Below are 26,798 nucleotides of genomic sequence, written 5' to 3' on the forward strand. Positions count from 1 at the left end.
AGAATATAGTAAAAGTTCTTATAACTCAACAATAAAAAGATCAATAACCCAATTTTAAAATGAGCAAAGAGCTGAATAGACATTTCTCCAAAGAAGGTACATTAATGGCCACGTGAAAGGATGCCCCACATCACTAGCCATCAGGGAAACACAAATCAAAACTGCAATGAGATATCACATCACACACACCAGAACAGATACAATCAAAAAGACAGACAGCAACAAGTGCTGGCAAGGCAGTGAAGACGTCAGACCCTCCTACACCGCTGGTGGGAAGCAAAGCAGTGCAGCTGCTGTGGAAAACAGTCTGGCAGTTCCTCGAAAAGCAGACACAGAGTTACCCTCTGACCCACCAATTCCACTCCTACGGATAAACCCAAGAGAATGGAAACGTGCATCCACACTGAGACTTGAACACAAGCGTCCACGGCAGGATTATTCATAAGAGTCAAAAAGTGAAAACAACCCAAATGTCCTTCAACTGATTAATAAACAAAATGTGACCTATCCATACTACGGAATATTATTTGGCCACAAAAAGGAATGAAGTGAGACTCCTGTGGAAGGCGGACAACCCTTAAAAACGTGATGCTCAGTGAAACAAGCCAGACACAAGAGGCCACATATTATCTATGACTCCACTCATACAGAATGTCCAGAATAGGCAGATCTACGGACACAGAAGGTATATTAGTGGCTGCCTAGGGCGAAGGGAAGGGGGAGAGGCGGAGTGACTGCCCTTGGGGACGGGGTCTCTCTCTGGGGTGATGAAATGCTCTAAAATTGACTGTGCTGATGGCTACACAATTCTGTGAATACTAAAAGCCGTTAAATGGATACTTTAAATGGCTGAGTTGTATGGTATATGAATTGTATCTCAGTAAAGCTGTTATAAAAACAGTTTTGGGTTTTTTTTTTTTTCATTATTATTTTTTTGGCGGTACGCGGGCCTCTCACTGTTGTGGCCTCTCGCGCCGCGAAGCACAGGCTCCGGATGCGCAGGCCCAGCGGCCGTGGCCCATGGGCCCAACCGCTCCGCGGCATGTGGGATCCTCCCGGACCGGGACATGAACCCGCGTCCCCTGCATTGGCAGGCGGACTCCCAACCACCGTGCCACCAGGGAAGCCGATAAAAACAGTTTTTAAAAAATATATACTTACTGTACAAAGGAATGTTCTATTATAAATTAAGGTCATAGAAAGATGTCCACATTGTATCATTAAGCAAAAAGAAGTTACATGTGAAGTACTTCAATTATGAAATTATGAATAAATTTTAAAATATTACCCCTAAAAAGGGAATTCTATACATATAAAAATATACCACATATTATGTAATGCATTAGCAGGAATGGGGCATTCCCTATAAGTATTCACACTAAATGGGAAAACTGAAAAGTTTATAAATAAAAGTTTATAAAAAGTTATAAATAGCCTCAGTTAGTTCAGATCAGGCTTACATCCAAACTCCCAAAAAAACACTTTCAATTTCTAGAGGTTTTGGAATTTTGGAATTATGGATCAGATATGGGAGACCTGTATTTCTTACCATGTCCAGGTAAGGTACAAAATACAGCCATTGCTGCTCACCCATGCCAAAGAGTTCACAATGCAACCAAGAATCTCACAGAGAGAGTGAGGCAGAGCAGATCGCAAACTTCCCAGTGTCCCCAAGAAATGTTGCTAACTTTAGAAATATGCAATGAGTTCAGTACAACTAACTCTGTAAGAGATAAGGAAAATAAATAGCCCATTCTAAACAGAATCCAACACTATGTCGTCACTAACAATAATATTAACAAAGATCAAGTAATAATACAGAAAAGATAACATTTTAAGTCAGAGCAAAATACAAAACTACAAAGATGGTTGTAAATAAATATACTGGCAAGTACAGGTGTGTGTTTATGTACTTAACCTATGCTTTAGAAACCTGGAAGAATATACAGACAATGGAATATTATTCAAGCCTTAAAAAGGAAGGAAGTTCTGATACACACTGCAACCTGGATGAACCCTGAGGACACTGTGCTCAGTGAAACGAGCCTGTCACAAAGGACAAACACTGTAGGGCTCTACTATGTGAGGTCCCTAGAGGAGTCAGAGTCACAGAGACATGCAGCACAGAGAGCGTGTCTGCGGAGCGGCAAGGCTGCCCCCGTGCCCCAGCACTCCGGCCCGTCAATGCCAGGGGAACAAAGAACCGAAAGCAACTTCGTGTTGAGCCGCTCCGTGGACATCCGCGGAACTTCAGATTTCTCTCCAGTAGTCTTATGAATTGGCCAAATGAGAAGAAAGAGGAGCCAACACATTAATGCAGGACCTCCTGCCTGCCAGGCAACACGAGAGGATGAAGCGCTGCCACGCCGTTTCACAGACGTGGAAACAGGTGCAGGCAGATGGCTCATCCCGTTCCAGGCTACATTCCTTAGAAGCAAAACTCCAAGAGCCTTCCTCAGGAAGAGATGACCCTCTCTGGCATGACCGTGCAAGAAAAGAGCTTCAGCTTCACCAGAAGCAGAGTTCACTGAGTGGCGCATCATTCAGTGTGTACAGTCCACTCTGGCCACATCCACAGGAGGCCAGCACAGCCTAGTGGTCAAGACTGTGGGCTCTGGAGGGACAAGGTGGCATCAGAAGTCTACTCCACCACTATTAGATGACGGCCCTCAACAGGGGACCTCACTTAAGTCACTTAGCAGGATAGGACCGGGGCGGGGGGGGGGTGGGGTGGGCGGGGGGGGGTGGTTTATCAGGATTAGATGAGATAACACAGGTCAGAGGATTTACGACAGTGTCAGACACGAGCTCAGTAAAGCTAACCGGCTACTGAAGGTGCGAGCTGGATCATTTATCCTATTTTCTCACAGCAACTCTCACCGGCAGGTACTAGGAGCACCACTGTTCCCTACGATAAATCTGAAGCTCAGAAAGGTTAAGTAGTAGCCTAAGGTCACTCAGCTAGTAATACAACAGTAGAACCAGAATTCAAGCCTGGGTCGGTGGGATGGCAAAGAAGGTCGAGATTACAGAGCACACACAGAGGGTGGATGGAAAGAAAGGCCTCTTGCTCCTCCTTCTCTCGGGCAAGGCCACCGACCCGAGACACCGCCCCTGCGAGGCGGGCTGGGACAGGCCAGGAGCCAGAGCAGAAGCAGGCAGCAGGCTTCTGCTGGCCTCTGTGGGCAAGGACAGCACTAACCCAGGAGAGGAGAGTGGGCAGGGGCATCCGCACAGGCCTGGAGGGACGTCACCAGGCAGGGCTGTCTCGGGACCCACCCTTTAACCTATGCGCACAAACGCAGCAGAGGAAACCGCCAAGTCCACGCAGTACGGTGTGAAACAGCAGTGGTGTCCCCAGGGCAGCTCCCAGACACAACCGGCAATGAAGCGCCGGCCGCGGGACTGGAGGACGACAGACTGCCACTGTGCGTCTTCCAGTCCCGGGTGCGCTTCCAACCACAAGCATGTGGCATCTAAAGGAAAACAGAATACTTTTAATAAAAATTCTGTATCAGTCACTTTCCCGCTATATAGTTTGGGGTACCCTCTGAGTTACCTTTTCTTCATTTATTAAAAAAGGAAAACACAAAACAAACTTTCCTCCCAGAAACTGTGGAGGGTTAGAGGAGACAATGCAGAGTAACAGGGACCCAAGCCTGCAGGTCTGTGACCCTCAGCTGCCGTCCACAGACTTAGTCCGGGGGCTTTCTCCCACTGAGGAAAGCCAACAACCCACAAAGGGGCCACATCTCAGTCCAAAGGTAAGGAAACCCAGCCTGCGGGTGAGGCGGAGCCCACCCACCCCAGCTGCCGCCCGACGAGCCCACTCCTCCAGCAAGGGAGACCTTTCCGAGGAGAGACGCTTCCAACCCCTTATCACAATCTCGCTGGCCACTGCCAAATTCTACTTCCATTTTACACCAAGTCTCCTTTTTTTGTTTTGTTTTGTGTTTGTTTTTTTTTTTCTTTTCCTAAATCTGAAATTAGGATGGAGGCTGGCAGGAGGATCCCTTGAGAACTAAGGACTGTGGCTGAAAACACAAAAAAAGTGCTCAGAAAGCCCACCCGTTTGCCAAGCACATGTGATCTGCTCGGAAGAATGTCGGCTGGGCCATGAGTCTTGATGGAGGACGGCGAACAAGCAGACAAACTCAGAATGCTCTCCACACACAGAAAGGACTTGGGAATGGGAACAATGACAGTCATTCTCCCAAGCGTTTTATCCTTCATCTGCAGTAGAAAAGGGGCTGCACTGGATGGAAAAGGCCCCATAGGGAACCCTGGAGGCCCTTTGCCAGGGAACCGGGCCACACACCCACTCTCGCCCAGGCTGCGTCCCCGTGTCACCTGCCCAGAGGACGTGGTCTGTCGGCCACGTGTTCCAGGGCCATGTCCTGAAGTGCCCCCATACAGCCAGGGCCGTAAGCTTTTCAGGGGCGCTCAGGCCCTGGCAAAAGGAAGAATGACCTTCTTCCAAGTCACTGAGGCCTCCCAAGTCCTGATTAGGCAGGCGGTTCAAATCAAAGCTTCCGGAAGGAAAGGGTCTCCATAGAAAATACAGAAATAAAGGCCTTCACCACTCCATGAGCCATCATTTTCTTATTTTTCATTTTTAAGGCAAATGTGATTTTCAAAGACTAAAGCTTCCGGCTGTACCAAGCGTCCCTGCCCGCAGGAGTAAAGGAAATCCTTTTCAGTTTTGTCTGTTCACGCACTCAATCTGATGGGACCAAACAACTTCATGTGCTTGGATCACTTCAGTGAATGTTTTTTTTCAACAAAGAAAATTAAGTTTTCTCCCAAACTATATGAGCAAAAAAAAAAGAACATGAGGAAGGAACTCAGGGTTTCCTCTATGTTAAGCACAGTGCGGATGAAAGATCAACCTTCTTTTTCTTTAACGCAGTTATTCCATCTTGTGTGCTTTAGTGGTTAAAATCTGGCAATTTGAGGTGGTCACTCTCAAACAGGAACCTCAAAGAATGGGTTTTATCTACCTCCTAAAAAGGATGGATCTTGGGGAAAGAAATGTTTTGGTTTTTTTTTTTTGCCCTGATAAGACAGTAATCTCCTACCTTGCTGACTCAAATGTACTTGCATATTAATTGCTTCAGACCCCCAAATCCCTGCTGAACTGGCTAAACTGTGGGCCAAATTCAATAATCCAGCAACCTCCCATTCAATGCCTCACCAAGATAACTCTGCATGTTTAATTTAAAAGTACCGATCGCTTTCAAATGAAGTGCTAACGCCAGCCAGCCCTGCTGCCACAGCCCAAGGCTCTGACGGACACACCGTGAGTTGGAGAGTCCAGTCTGAGCGCTTCGGATGACGAGGTGAACTGCCTGCATCTCTTCCGAACGGTATCTGTTCGCCCAACTCAGCCCTTTAAAACACGCCCCTCTTGGTTAATTTCCCTGATACTGAGGTGGTGAGATCCAGCCTCAGATAGTCAAATAGTATCTGCGCCCATTGTATCTGATTAGCAAGAAGTACTCAACCCTCCAGCCAATGTGAATGCCTAGCTACTCAGCTGAACTGACCTAAGGCACTTTTTCCTTTCTCTTCTGCAACTGTGTTCCATGTTTGACCCCTCAAATTTATTTTAAGTAGTTTTGCAAACAGCTTCCTCTCCCCCTTCCTCCCCCGTGCTGCCAGCATCTCACGTTTCTCGTGCACAGAACATGTTTTGTCCACCCTGGGAAGTGGCACTTAGGGAAACGGAGAAATCGCCTCAGTCGAATCGGAATCAGAAATAGGTCCCATTCATTCAAGAGATTAAAACAGTATCAAGGGCTAATTTTCCTTTTACTAGAACAAGTCGGCATGAAAGCTGGGATTCCCAAGTGCTGGAATTCACGGCAACCTTTCTAGGCTGTGAAAACAGGTCTTACTCCCGGCCTCTCAGTGAAAACGCCCTAAAATACATTCAAACTCCTGGCGTGGCTTCACATGCACTGAATCAAAACGCATGACTGCATCTTTTCACACTGAAATCCAGGCTTGTTCAATAATAGTGACAACGATATTTTTTACAGTAAAATAACAATTACAATAATAACAACAGGGATCTGGAGATTTAACAGAACAAGGCAGAGCCATCAGTGAGAAGTGGTTTTTGATCCGTGGTAAAGTAAAAAGGTCCTGACAGCCGGCACAGGAAAGGAACAGGAGGTCAGACTAACTCAGTTTGTGTTCTGGGCTTCTGGAATCACAAATGTTCCGTGGTAAAGATTCAATATGGACTCTGGAAGGTCACACAGTAAGCGAGCTTAACGGGAAAAAACAATGTGCCACTTTGAACTTGGATTCTGTGTACTGCTTCTACCAATTTGTCGGCCCCCAAATGCACCTACCTCTAGAAAGTTTCACTTAGAAATATCACTATTAAACTAAGTTTGAGTCTGAACACAACAGAAGTAAACTTCGGTTCTGGCTTAGAAAATATTCACCCGACAGTTGGTCTGGAAGCTGCTGATTTCCCGGGAAGAATGATCTTCGTTAGCCGAATTTCTAGCGCTTCTCCTCGGCCCCCAAAATATAAGTCACTTACTGAAATCACTTCCAGTTTCACTTCATATGCTGACAAGTATCATGGGGAAAAAGTATTTAAATGCTTCACTTGTAGGAAAATAAGATGGTTTCCACACTTCAAATTTGCCCAAGAGACTCTCTTTTAAAACAACTAGAAAGTCTAGTCCCTCAATAACAAAGCCTCTGGTGCACGAGTTTCACTACGTCCCCGGTGACCCCGACTCTGCGTTCTTTGCTGTACTTGCACTGACTACGACATGCTGTTTTGCCGTGAGTTTTCCACACATGCACCGACGCATCCCGAACCTGAAATCCGCCCAAGTGCCATGTGTCTGTATCAACAGCATCTTTGGAGACCCGAACACCGACCGTTTACACAAAGCACGTCTACACATTGTTCATGGTGTGACGCCTCCAAACAAGCCCTAAAGGTGCCACGTGCCACCTCCTGTCTGGAGTCCTCATTCACCTCCTCGCAAATCAACTTTCCTGTTTATAAAAACAAACTGGATCCTGCTTCTCGAAGACACATTTGACAAAAATGAGTATCTCTATATTGTAAGAAACCCCCTTGGTTTAAGCCATCTGCATGCGCCACAGCAAAATGAAAGCATGCAGGAGGGTCCCTAGAGTTTGCTGTAATGAGACTGGCTGGACGTGGACCTCTTTACCATCTCTAAACAGAGGTGTTTTCTGCTTGGCTAGAGAGGCAAAGCTTCCAAAAATTTCAGTCATGCAAATCTGGGGGAAACTAAAAATCAGCAAGACCTTTTAAAAACTCCCGTGAAGGGCTAATGTTTTATTGTTAGTTCAGAAACTTTAAAATACATCATTATTATGTATTATATTTGCTATATTTGGAAATGTGCATGTCCCCAAAATAAACAGTAAATTCAGGGGGAAGAATTGTTTCCCCAATTTAAAGATGGGCGCCCCATCCAGTCTTTAGAAAAACTAACATTTTCTGAATTTTTCCCCGAGTCTATACACAGGCCAAGTTCAGGCTTCAAAAATATTAAGCTATGAAGGGCCCTCTTCTGTCCTGGTATTAAAATAAGGAGTTAACAAAAAAGAGCTTTCCAAAGCTTAGTCATGTAAACTCACCTACAAACCTCCCACGACACTGAATCGACGGTCCAGGACGTTCGTTTATACGACAGAAGGAACTAGAGCGTTTCAGGGAAGCCCACGTTTACAACTGCAACATCGTGTCCCAGCAGAGACTGGGGGCCTTGTTGTCAGGAGGAAAGTAACGGTCACAACAGTTACACCAGTTTATTGAAAGCTCATCATGCACCAGATATATTTCTTCTAATCCTTAAGATGATTCTTTCCTATTTTGCAGACCGGGAAGTCCAGGCACCGGGAAGTTAGGGAGTCTACCCAAGAACATACAGCTAACAGATGCTGAAGCCAGACTCAAATTCAGCTTCTCAGACTCTAAACTTCAAGGTTTTTAAGTTGTGCCATGTTTGCATTTATGCTGTTCTGTGGGTGCGTTTTTTTCCTGTAATATGGATGCATAAATCACTTCAAGAAAAGCTCTGTTCCTGCATCACATATTTTGGGCTCGCTTGCATTCAGCAGTGACTGGGCACCTCTCCGCTTCCAAACACAAAATAAGCCAAGGCCTCCTGCAGCCCGACCTCTCCTGGTAGACAAAACACGCTGCTTTCTAACAAACGTCCACTTCTCTCCTCTGGTTTCCATCCCGTCTTTCCCCACTGTGGGCCTTCCTCCTTCCAACTCCAACTGCCTCACAGTTTTACAGCCAAATCAACGTAATTAAGCACTTGTACTTCAATTGTGTCAATTTAGTTTCTCCCCAATGACATTACCACCAATTTAAAAGCAGAGACAAAAATCATACATTCACGCGGTAGCGGTCACCATCCATCTGGCCTTCCTTCCCCACCAAACACAAGAGAGACTTCTGACAAACGACTTATTCATTTATTTAATTTTTTAAAAATAAATAAATAAATTTATTTATTTATTTTTGGCTGCGTTGGGTCTTCGTTGCTGCACGAGGGCTTTCTCTAGTTGCAGCGAGCGGGGGCTACTCTTCGTTGCGGTGCGCGGGCTTCTCACCGCAGTAGCTTCTCTTTGTTGCGGAGCACAGGCTCCAGGCACGCGGGTTTCAGTAGTTGTGGCACGTGGGCTCAGTAGTTACGGCTCATGGCCTTAGTTGCTCCGTGGTATGTGGGATCCTCCCGGACCAGGGCCCGAACCCGTGTCCCCTGCATTGGCAGGCGGATTCTCAACCACTGCGCCACCAGGGAAGTCCCGAACGATTTATTTTTATATGAACAGTCTCTTAAAGATTAAAAAGTCAAATCATACGATCACGATCACAACAGTTAACACCACTTACTGAGAACTTTGTAGGCTGCAGGCACTGAGGCAAGCACTATCCACAGCTTACCTCATGGATTCTCGCAAAAACCCACCAGCTGGTGATTCTCCCCAGCCTGACAACGAGAAAACTGACGTTCCAAGCAGCTCACCGTACCCAGCTGGGGTTCAAACTTGGGCCAGTACGCGAGCCCGGCTCTTTCCACTACTCCCTATACGGAAGCACAGCTATGGCGTCACACGGCGCTGTCAAGGAGAGAAGGACGCCTGCAGACCCAGGCCCTGGCGGGGAAGACGCACCACACGGGGCCCAACCAAGGCGCTCGCGACCCAAGCCGCCTCAGGTCTGAAAGAGAAGCCAGGCAAGCTTCTCTGCACTGAGCTTCCCCAAAGCAGGGCCCTTGTCTTTCCCGTTTGGCCTTTGCTAAGCCTGCCCTGTGCTGCGCTGGCAGAGCCCAAACTGCTGGTCCATACTGAATGGTGAGGTGGCGCTGGGTTTTATCAGCCCTCCCAGACAACTTGCCCCAGCGCCTGCCAGCCTCCACAGGCCGGAGACCCCAGGCCCGCTTGACCCAGCGGTCAGCCCGCAGTTTCCATCCACGTCCATTCCCCTCCAGCTCTGGCTCAGGCCGAGCTCGGCCTGTCACCATCCCACTGCCTTGGCTGGACGACAAAGGGACAGCACAGCGCACTCCCCAGAACCGGGAGCCACAGCCCCTCTTTACCACCTCCTCACAAGACCCCAAACTAGCCACGGGGCCAGGCCCTGGCCCCTCCCTTCAAACGAAACAGGAAACGCTGACCAGGAGCCCAGAGACCACAAAAGAGGAAACAGTCCCAGCCTTACAGCATCTCCACAGCACGAGACTTAATCCCAGGCCAGAACCTGAGCCCGACTTGGAGAGAAGGGGGGTTTTGTTGCAGAACAAGTAGGAAGGGGGGAGGTGGAGGAGGGGACAAGAAAGAGAGGAAGAGAAAGAAAGAAGGCCGATGATGCCATTGGACAGGAGGGAGGCCACCTTTGTCTCGCATCCTGTGGACCAGCCAAGGAAAACAATGAATCTATTTGTTTCCCTCCCCTTCTTTGCCTTAAAAAATTCAAGAATTTCATTCCCTTCTTTGAAACATAGCTCTTGCATAATTTCAGTGCTTGCTCCTGCTGTCTGCAACGCTGAGGGAAGGGGGCGTTCGCCCCTCCCGAGCCCTCAGAAGCGGGACATCCTGTGCAGACCCTCAGTGCTGGTCTGCGGGCACCCGGGCCGCCGCTGACCACATCACCGCTACCACTGCGGATCCCAACGGCAAACCCCATAGAAAAGGTATTACTCCTCTTTTAAACAGGTGAGGAAACTAAGGTTCAGAAAGGCAAAGCACCCGCAGTCAGGCAATAAGCTACTAGAAGAGCCGAAACCCCCACTTCAGTCTCTCCAAGCCCAGAGCCGGGGCCCACTGCCTGCAGCCTCTTGACTCTGAGGGAAGTCCCGCAGGGCAAAGTGGAAACCAGCCCTAGACTTCCCAAAGGCACCATTAATCAGACACGACAAGCAAAGTACTGAAGTTTACAGTGTTTGCAAACTTAAAAGGTTTACTGGCTCCAAAATACAAACATAAAACTGCAAAAACTGGAATTATTCAAAGCTGAATTGAATGTCTACTAAGATATAAGAGAAGGCCGCCTAGTATACTTGGGATGCAACGTGGAGGTAAGAGTCATAAACGTATTTTAGGGGGGACGTCAGCACGCTCTGCTCCCGTGTGTCTGCCTTCTAGGCCATGGGGTGGCCTCAGGCCCACGTGGTCTCAGAGCAGCCCTTCCCCCCCCAGGGCACCCACACCAGGCACGCTGGGCAGTCCCCAGGAAAGAGAGGGGAGGGCCTCGCAGAACAGAGGCCAGAGCGGGCATTTCCTACAGGCGTCAGGAATGGCTTTCCCAACCTCCTCTGGGTCCCCGGGGCCACACAACCCCTCACCCACCTGAGAGGCGGCGGGTGGGCGCCCGGGGAAGGCCCTGTGCCCCCTGCACACGTGGGCACACACCTCCCCGCGCCTCTGCGTCTGGGGCCGCGCTTCAGCAGCATACCCTCCCTCTCCAGCCCTTCCCCAGTATGGGTAAGTATTGATAAGTGCCTCCAGACGCAGAAGCGAAGCAGAGTCTGTGTTTTGGATGCGGGTCAGAACTCAGATTGGAGGCCGACACTAATTATTTGATGTGCACTCGGAAAGCCCAGATAGGCTGCGCGGGGCCATTTCAGTACGGGGCCGGTAAGGAGGGGGTAAAAATTACTGGTGTTTACTCAGCCTGCAATGCTCGTGGAGGGAACTCTTTTAAAAGGGAGCACTTCAGAATGGTTATTCAATCTGAATTTTACAGATAGCACAGGAAATATTTTCTCACAGCATGCTCCCTATCTGCACCATCATATCTCTCCGGTGTGCCGTTCACGTCTCTCATTGCAGGAATTCTCACTCAATCTTGCTCCATTATGAGCTGACGGTGACCCAGAGTATACAAGGCATTCAAGAATCTGCCTGGAAATTACTACCAAGGAACATCTGTCCCGTACCCCGCTTGCCAACCCTGCCTCGGGGAGTGAAGATGGAAAACAACTCAGAATCCACACGCAGAAGCAACTTTTCATTCCCCTTACAAACCAGGCTCCTTTGGAAATTGAGGGTTCTGGCATTTTTCAGAAATTACGTTCCTGGAAAAACATGGCACGAGCGTCTTTTGAAAGCCTCAGCTCAGGCTTCCTTTCCTACGCAGACCCTTCTAATAAAAGCCAGGACAGGGGCTTCACAGGGAAGCAAACGAGAAGGCCACCCATGGCTCTCCGCACTGGTAGTGTTAAACTCAAATTCTGTATTAGACGCCACTGTTCAATTAATGACGGCGAGGGTGTCACACGTGCTAACATACCCACCGGGCACGCGGCGTCTATCTTGTAGATGCACTAACCTTGGAAGATATGCGTTGCGACTAGGAAAGATTAGAAGACGTGTGGTCTCACACAGGCTGAGTCTGGGATCCCAGCTTTCCCCCTGGACGGCTGTCGGCCGCCGTCGTCAGAGGGCAGAGGACTGGGCGGCAGCGTGGCATCCCCGCCCAGACTCCACCCCCGCCGCACGTGCTCAGAGGGGCCGAGCGGCACATCACCGAACAGCCGTCCGCATCCGCGCCTCTGGCCTCACGTCAACAACCCGCACCCCGTATGCTTCTCACTGTCGGGGCACAGGGGTCAACGTCATCACAACCATCCCAACCGTGTGCCGGAAGCTCTGCAGACGGCTCCTCTGATACAGCCACCTGAGTGAGGTAATCACCTGCGGTTCAGGTGTAACAGGCTCAGTTAGAAAAGTGGCCTTGCGCTGGGCTGCCCAGAGCCGGGCTGGGCCACGCCTGAGCTCCACCTCCGCCTGCTGCCTTGGGGTGCTGGGCCTTGCTTGGGGTGTTCACATCCTGGAGGCACCCAAAACCAGTGCTTCCAGGTCGGGCGGGAACAAAGAGGGTTTGAGATCCCGAGTCTGGGGTGGGGGATATGGTGGGGGGAGGGGCCGTGCACCAATACGTGACTTTCAGCCTTTGAAAGCTGCTCCCGGAAAACACCACCTAAGAGCTGGAAACAGGCGAGTCCTCATACAAGCGCAGAAACGGTTCCGCTCGGTGGGACCCTGTCCCTCTGGGAGGCGGGGGGCCACCTTCTTCTCCTGGAGACCCCCTGCTTTGGTTAGCACCATGGGCTCACAAAGCGAGAGCAAACTGAGTGGAGAGGGCTGACAGCCGGGCCCACATCTTCAGACGCTTTCAAAGTTAAGTCACATAATCTGATGATGTGAAAAGGGGAGAATACACATTTGACCCCTCGCTTCAAACAGAAATCTTCCCGTATGGTTTTTAATTGGAAGGCATTTGTTTTGCTTTCGCAACACTCTTTAACCTCTGCCACTGTAGGTACAAGGCTGCAAACGATACTTCCATTGATTAAAAAAATAAAAAACAAACACTGAAAGAAACAATATTTTTCTTTTTAAGGAAAAAAAAAAGATAGCGAGCAGCTATTTTCTGGAGGGGTCACCACTTAAAGGCGTATATGGGACGCCACCCTGGCTGCAGCTTATGGTTTATTTTGTCTTGGAAAAGCCCGAGGTCATTCTAACTCTGTTGACCTGTTACCCTCCACAGTGATCATCTCCATCCAGGACCGCAAGCAAACACTGCCCTCTTGTGCACTGAACAGTGCCGAGTCGGCGCGGAGACGTTTCCACCCAGCACCCGTGGACGGCTCGCAGGCAGGCGTACAGCTGCCTCTCCGCGGCCCGGAGGGGTGTTGGGAAAGGATGACACACATCTGTGTCCAGGGTGCTTGCCACAGTGTCCCCAGACTGCCTTCCGGGACAGACCGTGAGGTAAGAGGAAGAGGGAAAGATTCAGCTGAAGAAATCAGACCCAAAATAACTGACTCTTATCTTTCCTAGAAAAGATTCATTCCTCAGGACTTCCCTGGCAGTCCAGCGGGTAAGACTCCGCCCTCCCAATGCAGGGGGCCCAGGTTCGATCCCCAGTCGGGGAACCAGATCCCGCATGCATGCCGCAACTAAGAATCCACATGCTGCACCCAAGAAGTCCACATGCCGCAACTAAGACCTGGTGCAGCCAAAATAAAAATAAATAATTAATTTTAAAAAACTTTATTGGTTACCATGGCAAGTTTTCTTTTCGCCTACTTGAAAAAACTTTTAGAAATGACTAATAAATCTACAATAACAGTATACAGTACTTTTTTTTAATCTAGGAAATATTTGCCAGGAGAAGATTCCATTTGATTTCAGAAGGAGAAAAAAAAAGGCAGAGGGAACACACGTTGCTGTTTCTCGGAGGAACACCGAAAGATCAGTCGTGGTTCCTCTTCTTTCTGAGGAGCCCCGACCTGCAGGGTTACCTGCAACCTGGGGACAGGGCTCCATGCCCAGAAGACCAACCTGGCATCGCAAGAGAGCCTCAAAGGATGTAAAATGACAAGAGCAAAGGCAAACATCCAGTCCAGTCTGAGGCCAGGCCTACTTGGCAGGAACCTCCAGGGGAAGCCCTGGTCTTCTCTGAGTGAGTCTTCCAGTTCTGTTCCGAACTATGAGCCACCCAGATGCTGCACCCACTCTTCCACCCTTCCGGGCACAAGCCAGGATGGGCCAAATCTCACGCCAAACTCATTTCTGGGCAAGAAAATCTGCCCCCAGTGCATTACCTTCAACCCAGTGGGCACCCCGGAAGGAAAGGGGACGAGAGAATGTTTCGGGGAGTGTCTGCATGCCTGCGGCCAGGAGTCAGGAGGTGGGCTGGGTGCCAGCGACTTCAGCTCCTTTACATACCAGCTGTGATGCCCAGAGCTTGGCTCAGTGGTTCGGGAATGTGTGAACCACAGGTGGTCAAAGGGCCAGTGTTAAACGGCCAGCCACAGCCCCAGAGTCGTGACAGCTGTCCGGCTCACGTTATGCCAGGGCTACCTGCCGCCTCCTGTTTCCACGTCAGCCCCTTCCTCTAGCACGGGAAGAAAACGGGGGTCCAAGACCAGAAACAGGGCTCAGGTGCGTGAAGCCGACAGGACGGCCTTGCGGAGGCCAAACAGGAGGCTGGCTGCGGCCCTCCCTCCCGTTCTCTGTCTCCCTATCAGAACCACAGGGCATGCGGCTGCTTTAACCTCCAGCAAAGCCAAGATTGACAGACTCCACATATATATATCCGTCCAGACATGCCAGCCCCACAGCGGATTCCTTCTGTGGACCCTGGCTCTGACACGGTCAGCCGGACTGAGCCTCTCACGTGTGCAGCAGCCTGACCATCTCCTGCCTCAAACCCCTGCCACGTGCTACTCCCTCTGCGGGCGTCCCACCTTGTCCTTCCCAGCGCGCTCACAACTGCTGCTGCTCACCTCTGTAAAACCCGCCTCCTCCGCGATGCACACCGCGCTCCACTTCTGCCCGGCTCACCCACGTAAACCCTGCTCCTAGCGTGCAGTAGGTGGGTCAGGGTTTGCAGAATGAATGAATGAATGAATGAATGCATCGACATGCCTTTCCTTCTGCAACGTCTGATCTTACAGAATTAGGTCACCTAGCCAGATTTCAGGACACTAAGAATCCTGGGAAGAGAAGGGAAAGACAGCCAAGGAACCAGGCTAACCTACGCAAACAGCGCCCAACCTTACTGCAAAGAGCAGGTGGCGGAACGAACCAGGAGCCACCAGGAGACAGGTGTCAGGAGAGGGGTGGGCAGAGTCCATCTCAGACACTACAGCACCCCTGATGCCAGGACCGTGGCATCACACATTTTCGGGGACTCTGAGCTTTCCTTCGGGGAAACGCATGGAGAACTCGATGGAGAAACTGGCAGGCCCAGCGTCCAGCCTGTGCCCTCTGGCCTGGGGAGCCTGTTCTCTTTCCCCAGGAGCATCTCATCACACGAGGGCTCTGTAAGGGTGTGTGGACCCCGAGTTCATGTCCAGCCTCCCGGGTTCCGAAGAACCTGGTGCTCCAGGAAGTCTACGTTCAGGAGGGACTCGGGCCCCAGGCTTGGCCACCCGGGACAGCAGCCACTTCTGGTCATGCTGTCCGACAAGACCTGGCTGAGCTGGGTCACCTGCTGGAAGCTACCACGCCAGCCCACCTCTGGAGGGCCTCCTCCCCTCAGCTTCACAGGCTACTTGCAGGACACCGTGCTGGGCCACAGGCTCACATTATGCTCATTTCCCAGTCCCCAAGCTCCGGGGCAAGTTTAGAAGTCCTCGTCCTGTCTCAGATCAGGTCTGAATTAATACCCTTCCTCCAGAGAACTCCAGTAGCAAAGTGAAAACAGACGTGCTCAACAATGGCCTTTGAGAGCCCCAGCAGGGACGGCTGGTGACAATGCAGCCCCAGGCTCTGAAAGAAACCTTAAGGTTAAAGGTTCACAGAGGCAGAAGAATTACCAAAGTACAAGTTTGTTCAAATTTCCTCCGGCAGATTTAAACAACCAGGGTCAAGCTGAAGATTGCCTGCAAAAACCTATGAGACAACTCAGCCCCTTTGAACTGCGTGGAGAAAGGAAAATATACGGTCTGGGAGGGATCTATGTTATAGCTTTTAAAAATGTTCTTGAAAAGGTCACCCCTGTTAACTCAAAATCAGCCCACTGAAGGATGTTTGAAAACTGCTTCTCTAAAACAACAGGGCTGCGGGCCCTCGCCGTGTGCGGTGAGCTGCACGGGGTCGCCGTGTCCCCAGCATCAGTGTGCTGACCCTCTGTGGGCCATGAAATTAACCATCAGCACAGCAGAAATCTGCTCCGAGTTAAACTACTTTGCTACGCAAAGTGGCCTGAAAATGAAATATGAGGATTGAATTTCCACTGAAAGATTAACTTGTCTAACCTCCAGGCAGGCTTGCTCGGCTGTGAACCCTGTGTGGCCGGCCGGTGGCTTGAAGCCCCACAGGAGGCTGGATGCTGGCCGCGGGCAGAGGGAAACGACCTGTCACCCACTCATTCATTCATTCACTCACTCGTCCATGCTGCATGCCTGCACCGAGGCCCTGCCCTTGGTCCTGGAGTTGGATGACAGCAGGACCCCATCCTCAAAGGGATCAGGTCGAGTAAATGCAATGACAACAGATGGGAGGACAAGGGGTCCGGGGGCCCCGCGGGATGGTACAGACCCTCACCTGGTCGAGGCTGGGGAGGGCCAACGGTGAGGCTTCCCAGAGACGTGGTGTAGCCAGAAGACACCATGAGAGACCCCGGTCTGTCTGTCCAGAGACCTGCAGGCAGCTCGTTAAGCCTGGAGTCCTGAGCAACACAGAGACACTGACCCATCAGGAAGTGCCCTGTCAGCCTATGCGGAGTTTAGCCTTTATGCCAACAGAGAGCAAAGGAAGACTTTTAGGCAGGGGAGTCAAATAATCACATTAGCCGTTTAGAAAGAGTTCTGGGCCACAGAGGGGAGGGCAGTTTCAAGAGGGGGCTGGAATCGAGACACTGCAGGCAGGTCGTGCTCGCCCAGTGCAGAGTGGACAGAGGCCTGTCCAAGGAGCAGCTGTGGTGATGGGCAGAGGAGGCGAAGGACAGGCAAGAGTCTGTAAGGAGTCCGTGAAGGCGAAGGAGGACACACTGGGGACCGCGTGGCTGGCCTGCCCCACTGTGGGCACTTACTGCCAAGCGTGGGTGGGGATGGGGTCTTGCAAGCGTGGAGTCTGGGGGCCTGTGGGGCTCACTGATGAAGAAGCCAGCCCAGCAGGCACTTGGATAGCAGGTCGAGAGCTGCCTACTGAAATGTGACTTAACTAAAATCAAATTACAGTTTCAGTTCCTCGGTTATGTGGCTGCCACCCTGGGCTGCGCTGCTGGAAGACACTCCCACCAGCACAGAGGATCCTTCTGCGTGGTGCTGGGAAAGCTCTGCACAGACTTTTCAAACACTGTCGCTCGCAGCCAGCGTGTGCCAGCCCTCCCCAGCCAGGCCGACGCCAGTGGTGACCCGCAGCTTTCTCCCAGCCTCCCGTGCTCTGCCCATCCACGGACTCCAAACAGCAAGTGCTCAGGAAATGGAGCCCGGCTTACAGAAAGTCTTTTTTCTCTAGAGCAGATGCTCTGAGGACCGTCTCTGAACAGATCATCATTTTAGAGAGCAGGGAACACTGGGGACGGACACACACACACACACCCACACACACACACACACACACACACACACACACACACACACACAGAGGAGGGTCTTGGGTGCCTAGGGCATGAGGTCCTGAAATTCACCTGGAAATGACCCCGAGCAGAGTAAGTGCCACCCCGCAGTACAACCGGAAGGCAGAGCCCTCGTCCCAGCATCAGGTGACCAAGGCCGAGCCACCCACTCCTGGAGCTTTAAGCCACCTGCGTAACCCCACAGCAAAGTGTGGAGCCCCGTGGCCAAGCAAGGCCGGCTCCAGAGAACAAGCAGGTCAATGCTGGCAATTCCAAGCACTAATTTTAAAAGGAAAAAGTCAGGTTTATCTTTAGGTAGCACCTGTGCATGCCACCAAATAAATATCCTCGGGAAGTAGGTTAGAGACAAAGGAAATTATTCTAGTCTTCTTGCAGGCCCCAAGACAAGAGAGGCATCATCGTAACACAAGAGATACGGCAAGAGGGAAAGGCAACTTCTCTCTCAACAGCAAAACTTGTTTCTTCTCCTGCCAAGAGAGGATCGCCCACGTTAACTAAGTCCCCTTCCCCATGCAGACACAGCCACTTCAAAGCAGAAGCCTAATCACAAAGCATAAGAAAACAAAAGACCCAATTAACAAAACACAGACCTCCAATAGTCCAGGGCAGAACGGAGGCGGAAGTCTCTGTTTTTGACAAACTGACTTACACAGAAAGTGCCGCCCAGGAGCTGGGCTCCCACCAAAGCAGGTGCAGGCTGACATGCGACGGCAGCTTGGGCAGCCAGGCCGCCGACACGTGACCTGCAGCCGGCTCCTGACCTCTGCAGCCTGCTTTCTGTGGGCGGCACCCTGACTGTAGAGGGAAACACCCCCTCGGGGTCTGGCTGGCAGGATTCCGGACGGGAGATGCTCCCCAGGCACCACGCCCCTCCTCCGGCCCTCCACAGGGCATTCCTGCATCGGTACCCCCAGAGCCACACTCTCCCTCCCGGCGGTGTCCCCCTTCTGCCTCCAGTGGCCTCTGTCCCAGGTCCTCTCCTCAGACTCCTTAAAAGCACCCGAAGGATCTCCCAGCTGAAAACGCACCCGCCCTCCCCTGACAGGAGGCTCCCCAAGCTCCCGAGCCCCGGGCCCCGCGGACTCTGCAGCTCAGCTGCACACCTGCCCACACCCGAAGCACTGAACTTCTGGGTTGTTTTATGAAATCTGCCAATTTTTAAACACTGGCAATGAATTTTTAAAAAAAAGACTTTTGGGCTTCCCTGGTGGCACAGTGGTTGAGAGTCCGCCTGCCAATGCAGGGGACACGGGTTCAAGCCCTTGTCGGGGAAGATCCCACATGCCGCGCTGCAACTAAGCCTGTGCGCTACAACTACTGAGCCTGCGCTCTGGAGCCCGTGAGCCACAACTACTGAGCCTGCGTGCTGCAGCTACTGAAGCCCGCACACCTAGAGCCCGTGCTCCGCAACAAGAGAAGCCACTGCAGTGAGAAGCCCGTGCACCGCAACAAAGAGTAGCCCTCGCTCGCCGCAACTAGAGAAAGCCCATGCGCAGCAAAGAAGACCCAATGCAGCCAAAATTAATTAATTAAATCAATTTAAAAAATAAAATAAAATAAAAAAAGACTTTAGCGTATGGGCCATCAAAACATATCTGCACAAGACCCCAGTGTGGGACGAGACCCTCCCAGGGGTGGACAGACAGGATGAGCCACCTCCTGTCAGCACTAAGGACAGGAGTGGGCAGGTCTAGGAAAAGGTCAGGAGTTGCCCTAAAGGCCTTCCAGAAACAAGCAAATGGCACCTTCCTACACACCCACCACAGCCTAAATAATGTGTCGGGCACATTTAATCCTCTCAAAATATGTTCATTTATTTAATTCAACTCAATTATTTGTTTAATTCAAATATTACTGAGCAAAGATAATCCACAGAATGGGAGTAAATATTTGCAAATCATATACCTAGTAAAGGACTGGTATTCAGAATACATAACGAACCCTTACAACTCAATAATAAAAGCCAAATAACCCAACTAAAAAAAAAGGGCATAGGATCTGAATACACAGTTCTCCAAAGAAGATATACAAATGGCACAAGAAAATATCAAGGAAATGAAAGTTACAGCGACAATGAGATATCACATCACACGCACTAGAACAGGTACAATCAAAAAGACAGCAACAAGTGCTGGCAAGGCAGTGAAGACGTCAGACCCTCCTACACCGCTGGTGGGAAGCAAAGCAGTGCAGCTGCTGTGGAAAACAGTCTGGCAGTTCCTCGAAAAGCAGACACAGTTACCCTCTGACCCACCAATTCCACTCCTACGGATAAACCCAAGAGAATGGAAACGTGCATCCACACAGAGACTTGAACACAAACGTCCACGGCAGGATTATTCATAAGAGTCAAAAAGTGAAAACAACCCAAATGTCCTTCAACTGATAACGGATTTTAAAAAAGTGATCCATCCATATAAAGGATACTCTTTGGCCATAAAAAAGGAATGATGGGGGAAGGGAAAGGGGAGTTTAATGGGCACAGAGTTTAGCTTTTGTAAGATAAAAAGAGTTCTAGAGATGGAGGCCACTGAACTATAAACTTAAAAATGGTTAAGATGGTACATTTTATGAAATATGTACTTTACCACAATTAAAAATAATAGCTTTTTTAAAAAGGAATGAAGTATAGGTCACGCTATAACATGGATGAACCTTGGAAGCCAGACACAGAAGGCCACATATTGTATGATTCCATTCATACGAAATGTCCAGAATGGGCACATGGGCAGAGACGCTGAGTAGATTAGAGGTTGCCAGGCCTGGGGTCAGGGAGAAGGCGCAGGGCTGCTAATGGCTGTGGCTTCTTTTCGCAGTGACGGAGCTTAGACTGGGGCATTGGCTACATAACTCTGCGAAGAGGGTGAAAACACTTGAGCGTGCACTTGAAATGGGCAAGTTTTATGGAATGTGAACTACATCTCAGTACAAATGTTTAAAAACAGCCTTGGCTGTCCACTCTGTGCCTGGCCCTGGCCTGGCCCTAGAGCCACACAGAGGCCTCCAGGCTAACGGGAACAACAGGTAGAACGCCTCCTGGCCACCTCAGGTGACCCAGAGCTCCAGAGACCGTCATCTCTGTCACCCCGCGCAGCACGGCCTCGAAGGCCTGCTGGTCAGACGGAGACTTGGGCCCAGCCAGGCCCTGGCCAATGCAAGGATGAGAGAGCGGGAAATAGGTCTCAGGGCTTAATTTACCGGTTGGTTCCTGGGGCGCCTGCCCAAATCTTATTCCAACCTGGATGGAGTGATTCTGAAGAAAAACCCAAGAGCCACAAAGGCAATGCTAAGTGAAAAGTTTAAAAGCAATTAATTTTAAATGATTACAGCTTTACCGAAAGCTGTGGCTATGATTTCCTTCTGACTTTGATTATAACCTTCCAGCAAAATATTCGTCTCATCAAGGCAAGTCTGCATTATTTTCTATTCTTAGCATGACTGCAAAATATTCTTTGATTTAACATTTGATATGTTTTGTTCTCAAGGGCAAGCCCCACGAGAAGAAGAATGTACCCCAACAGAATGAAATATGACTACCTGCTTCCACTGTTCTTTCTTGTTGGTTCCTACTCAAATATTCTGCATTCATTTAAACTCAAGGCCGCGTCTCTGATGTTATGCTCCTCCCACACTGTCACCCAAACCCAAGCAGTCACCCACTATCCAGGGGCAGAGAAATTGCCACAGACGGAGCTAGACTTGCATTTCCTGGAGACGCTGAGGGCGCTGAGCTTGGAAGGAGAGGGGGTCCTGGCCAGGTGTGCACTGAGGAAAAGGAAATGAAGACCCAACAGATTCTAGGAGCTAAAGAAGCATTTCCACTTACATCAACGCCTTTAAGTATGCCTCAATATTTTAGGACAAACGTACGATACCATAACATAACACAATGAATTTCTGTTTTTGTTTTTGTTTTTGCGGTACGCGGGCCTCTCACTGTTGTGGCCTCTCCTGTTGTGGAGCACAGGCTCCGGACGTGCAGGCTCAGCAGCCATGGCTCACGGGCCCAGCCGCTCCGCGGCACGTGGGATCTTCCAGGACCGGGGCACGAACCCGTGTCTTCTGCATCGGCAGGTGGACTCTCAACCACTGCGCCACCAGGGAAGCCCAACACAATGCATTTCTGGACAGATTCATTAAAAGACTAGGGGCTAAGAAAACCAGAGTGTCTTTTTTGTTTGTTTGGTTGGTTTTGCATCAGAAAAACACCCATATTCCTGGGGTGGCCAGGCCTCCGGTTTGTCGTTTCTGCTTGGGCCACACCGCCTGCTGGGGACTACGCGCAGACGCCCAAAGAGCAGTGTAAAAACCTGGTGGAAAACACACGGTCGTTCGCACATGAACCTGTCTCATGGGTCCAGAGAGAGCATCTCAGACAGACTGCAGGTGCACTCTTGGATAAAACGGCCAAAGGGACCATGCTTCTCCATGTTGTCACACGAGCACGGAGAGTTGGAAAAACAGAGAAGGGGAAGTAGCTTAAGTGTCATAAAGAATGCTCCCTCCCAGGCCACAGAGACAGGCACCCCCAGGGCTGCTGACTGGCCTCCAAAGCTAGGAGCCCTGAATCACACTTGCGAGGCTGTGGTAGATCAGCAGGTGCAGCCAGGGGGTTCCAGAGAGGGCTCAAACCTGGCAGGAAGCAGCGCTTAAACGGAGGGGCGTGGGGGGGCGCACAGGAGGCTAGCGATCAGGGTGACAGTCATGGCAAAAGAGCTGCTGTTCATTAACCACAGGAACAAAAGACTGGGAGACAATGCACTGTTAATCGTGGCAGCCACCAGAGGACTATAAATCGCCAAGCCAAGATACCAGCATTTTTCAGACCTCGTCCTTCCTGCCAGAGTGAGATTGAGGATGGGTCCAAGTCCCTCACCCCCACCCAAGTCTTTAAAACATACATTACTGAATCTTTTTGACGTTCTAAGCCTGAAAGATTTATACTCCAAAACACATCAGAGAAAAATACTGCCCAGAAACACTACCAGAGGGCCTGGAGCGGACGGGCACCCTTGTCCACTCACACTGAGAATGCCAGCGTTCCAAGGGCAGATCAGCGTGGGTTCAAACTAGCTCTGACCCTTCTGATCTGTGTTCCCTAACCTCCCTGAGCCTCTGCCTCTTCACCTGTCCCATGGGAGTATCACCTCTTACCTCCCAGGATTGCTATGAGGGTTAAACAAACAAAAAAAGTCACAATGCTGGCACTAAATACATGCGAAGTCCTGTTGTCACTATTAGCCCCCAGCACCACTTAGGAGTTTTACCTATGGCCACAGGGATCAAGGAGACAAAACCCAATTTTCTCTAAGTTAAAAAATGATCTTTTCGTACATGAAAGTATTTTGGGGGAGCGATGGAATTAAAGCGAGCTGGCTTTAAGATACGCTAAACTTTAGAGCTATCATCATGGAACTCAGACAGTTACTCTAATTTCCTTCTGCTTCGGACAGGGCATTTAGCAAGGGGTCTGAATCACTCCCAGTGAGCTGGGAACTGCAGCGGCAGCCCTGCCTCCCAGCAATCCGGGCACAGGTGCGCTGCCAGCTGGAGTCCCTGCTCAGCCACCTTGCCTCTTTCTAAAGCTCCGGCCTCATCACATCACAAACCTGCTTTAAAGGCATCCCAAGGCCCTTAGAAGAAATCTGCACCGAGGGCCCGACCTAAGCCCCACTCACCTCTCTACACAATCCCGCCTTCACCTTCCACACCTCTCCCCACTCACCAGGCCCATTTCCAGCTGCTAAATGCTGGCAGCTACGCCTGGCTCTGAACAGACAAGACAGCAGACTCACGCCTCAGAGCCCCACCCAGGCTGTGCCTCCACCGGGCAAGCTTTTCTTTCTCCACCATGCCCCGCAAAGCAAGTCACCGCTGTGCAAAGAGCCCTAATGAGTCACTGCACACGGCACAGCACTCTCCCCCTGGCTCTGCTGTCAGCCCCCAGAGAGCCCCTGCTGGTGACTTTCGATCCACCCCCCCAACCCCAGCTTCATTCATTTGGGACTTCTGAGTGCCTCCTACATGCCAGGCTCTGGCCCAATTCCTGCTATGCTCTCGTGGAGGACAGAGGCCATCAACAAGCACATCATGCGTATCAGACAGCACCAAGGGCTAGCAGGAAACAAAACACGGACATGAGGAAGTATGACGGTAGAGAACTGGGGACACTTTAGGCCAGTAGGTCAGAGGAGGCCTCTCCGAGGAGGTGACACTTGAGCTGAGACTTCAATGAGGAGGGCACAGCAGGTGCAACACTGGCCCATCCAGTAAGTAGGAGGAGGCCAGTGTGACTGGAGGTCAGGAGCCATGGATGAGGCTCAGGAGAGGGCAGAGACCAGATCGTGGGTCACTGGGGGGGCAATGAGCGCCCGGACAGTCTTCAGCTGACGGCTGACCTGATCTGAAGACATCCATAAAAGGAGCAGACTGTCCACCGTGTGGGGGGTCAGCAGAGGGAGGAGGGGAGGGCCCATAGTCTGGAGAGGAAGGACAAGTAAAGACACACGTGGCCTCTGCAACATGAGGATAACGAAGGGGATTCACCTGACCTGGGTCAGGGGCAGCAGAGCAGGTCCCAACGCCTGCCCAGGGAACTTGACTTTCCAAGCTTCAGTTTTCTCATCAGAAGAGTGGGGCCCATGCCCCCCTACACCCCCATCACTCAGCGTTATCGCACAGACGCAAGTTTGTAGCCACAGGCGAGGACCCTGGCAGGCACTCAGATGCAGCTCCTTTCCCCCCAAAAGAAAAAAGCCACTTTTTCTTCTCACTTCCCTGAGTGGAGGGTGGGAATCTCATCTATTGAAGGAAGAAGAGTAGCAGCCCTGATCCCACCACCGCAATGTACTCAGGTCACATGTTAACACCTGTAAGAAGACAAGGAGAGTCTCCCCTCTCAGGGGCGAGAGAAACGTAAGAGCCGCAATGTTCGTACAACAGGAGAGAAATCCCTCTTCATTTCTTCAACAATTTACAGTCTAAACCAAGGACCTGTCAAATGCTTGGAGGCGTTTTAATTTGGTGCCTGAAACCTTCTGTCCTATGAAGAAACACCACGAACGTACACGTGGAAGGGGAGGACAGAGTACAGTGACCCGGGAAGTGGCAGCTTTGGAGTCAAGCAGAGCCCTGGGTCGGCCACTTCCTAGCAGCCTCCCCGAGTCCCAAGCCCCTCGATGGCTGAACAGTAACCACCACACTCCCTGCAGCGTTTGTCCGGGAAGTGGCAAACGTGCAAGAAAAGCAAAGCCAGTTGAGATCTGCCAGAGTGTGGACAGTCCAGAATCACATCCGAGGTCAGAAGGTCAGCGAGGGAGAAAGCCAGGCCTCACCACAGACTCCAGAAGCATGTCCTTCACTCCCTACACCTGTCACAAGAAAAGACCAACAATCTGCCTTCCAACCTACACTGGCTCAGAGAACGTGTCCTAAAATGTACCTGGACGTGACCAAACAGAAATCAGTGACAAGGGGAGGGGAGAGCAGAGAGGATCGCGTGCCCCTTCACATGCATCTGTGGCTAGAGCACGGCCGGAGTAGAAGATGTGAGGCAGGGGACCGGAGCAGGTTCCTGCTCCTCTACGAGCTTCCGGTTCCTCTCCTGAAAACAGGGAAATGATCTCAGACTGCCTGCAGCATGGACCAGACGGGAGGTGACAAGGTGAAAGTACTCAACACTCATCATACAGCAGGGCCCGCTATGCCCAGCGAGCAACCGGTGCAGCTGCCCACCAGCAGGCCAATAAAACCATCTGACCAAGAAGTGTTCCTATACGTACTCGTGGGTGCAGAGAATGCCACGGGAAGGGTCTGGAGGAAGTGGAAAGCAGGGAGGTACCAGGTCCCTGGGTCAGCAGTGAGGAGTCTCTGAACTATATATACACCCTTTGTGCCACGTGCTCCCATTTTTCTATATAAACAAAACACCTGTCCATGGAGTCAAGTATACTGAAATGGGTGTGGAAAAGTAATCCACAGAGGTGTACTAGTGGCTTCCTCTGGCGAGATGGGAGGGGTAATTAGGGGCCTTCTGCCTGGTTTGTAACGTTCTATTTCTTCAGAAGTAGAATGTATTCATGTACTACTTGTATAATTAAAATTAATTAAATGGTACATCTCAGGAAGGCTTTTGGGCAGTACCCACCACGACTCTCTGCCCCAGCATCTCAGTTCTAGGGTCTTTCCTTACAGACACACTAGCACACCCACCAAAGATGTCTGTTCTATAAAACTCACTGAAGCATCGTTAGCAAAAATGAGTAACGACATAAATGTCCATCATTAAGACATTCAGAAAACGGTGGTGCAAGTGTACAACGGAATTTCATGTGACCTTTAAAAAGAATGATGTTGCTTTATATGTACGAATGGGCAGGCCCGAGTATTGAGTGAAGTACTCAATAGAGTGGTGTTACCATTTTGTGAAAAAAAAAAAAGCACGAGAAAAGGAGGGGTCGACATATACACAGGAATGCTGCCTGCACACGGAGTTCCTCCGAAATGGCACAGGACGGGACAGCGGCTGACTCCGGAGATGGGCAGCAGGAGACCAAAAGACAGCGAGTGGACGCCTTCTGGGCGCTTTCAGGGTCTCTGAGTTTCCCTAACCTGTTTGTGTATTACGAAAGCATGTGGTAAAAAAACACTTTCGCTGTTTTCGGGGCGGCGCGAGAGACTTCCCGGCGGGCGCCCCCGCCCCGGCGCGTCCGAGCCCCGCACCCCCCGCCCGCCCGCGCTCACCGCCGATGATGGTCCGGATGAGGGAGGCATGCCCGGGGCAGTCGACCAGCGTGACCTGCAGCCGCGGCTCGGCCCCGGGCTCGGGCTCGAGCTCGGCCCCCAGCGGCGCCGGCCGCAGGCGCGCGGGCAGCGGCACCGAGAAGCACGAGAAGCCCAGGTCGAGCGTGATGCCGCGCTCGCGGCTCTGCGGCTGCTTGTCGAAGGCGGCGGTGGAGGCTGTGGTGCTGAGCGCGCGCGCCAGCGCCGTCTTGCCGCTGTCGATGTGGCCCAGGACGCCCACGTTCACGTTCACCCGCCGGCCCGCCATGCCGCCGCTGCGGTCCGCCCGCTAAGCCGGCCCCCGCCGCCCGCGTCCCGCTCGCGCGTTCCGGCGCCGAAGCTTCCGGCCGCGCGATCAGTCCGCCGAGCCGGGGAGCCAGGCGCCGGGGCCGACCTCCGT

The 26,798-nt window shown here is 51.2% G+C and overlaps 1 protein-coding gene across 1 annotated transcript in view; it reads right to left on the reverse strand.

Annotated features, from left to right (window-relative positions):
- Positions 1-26,696, reverse strand: part of EEFSEC (eukaryotic elongation factor, selenocysteine-tRNA specific) — a 148,971-nt gene extending 122,275 nt beyond the window's left edge. Inside the window, exon 1 of the mRNA XM_022562491.2 lies at positions 26,360-26,696. Coding sequence (XP_022418199.1) covers positions 26,360-26,666 — 307 coding nt within the window. The 5' untranslated portion in view covers positions 26,667-26,696. The remainder of the gene's footprint in view (positions 1-26,359) is intronic.
- Positions 26,697-26,798: the final 102 nt, after the last annotated feature.

Source organism: Delphinapterus leucas, chromosome 10 (assembly GCF_059928025.1).
Source record: "Delphinapterus leucas isolate spDelLeu-1000000601 "Yukka" chromosome 10, BTC_Dleu_Yukka2, whole genome shotgun sequence".
In the NCBI taxonomy this organism is placed as follows: domain Eukaryota; kingdom Metazoa; phylum Chordata; class Mammalia; order Artiodactyla; family Monodontidae; genus Delphinapterus; species Delphinapterus leucas.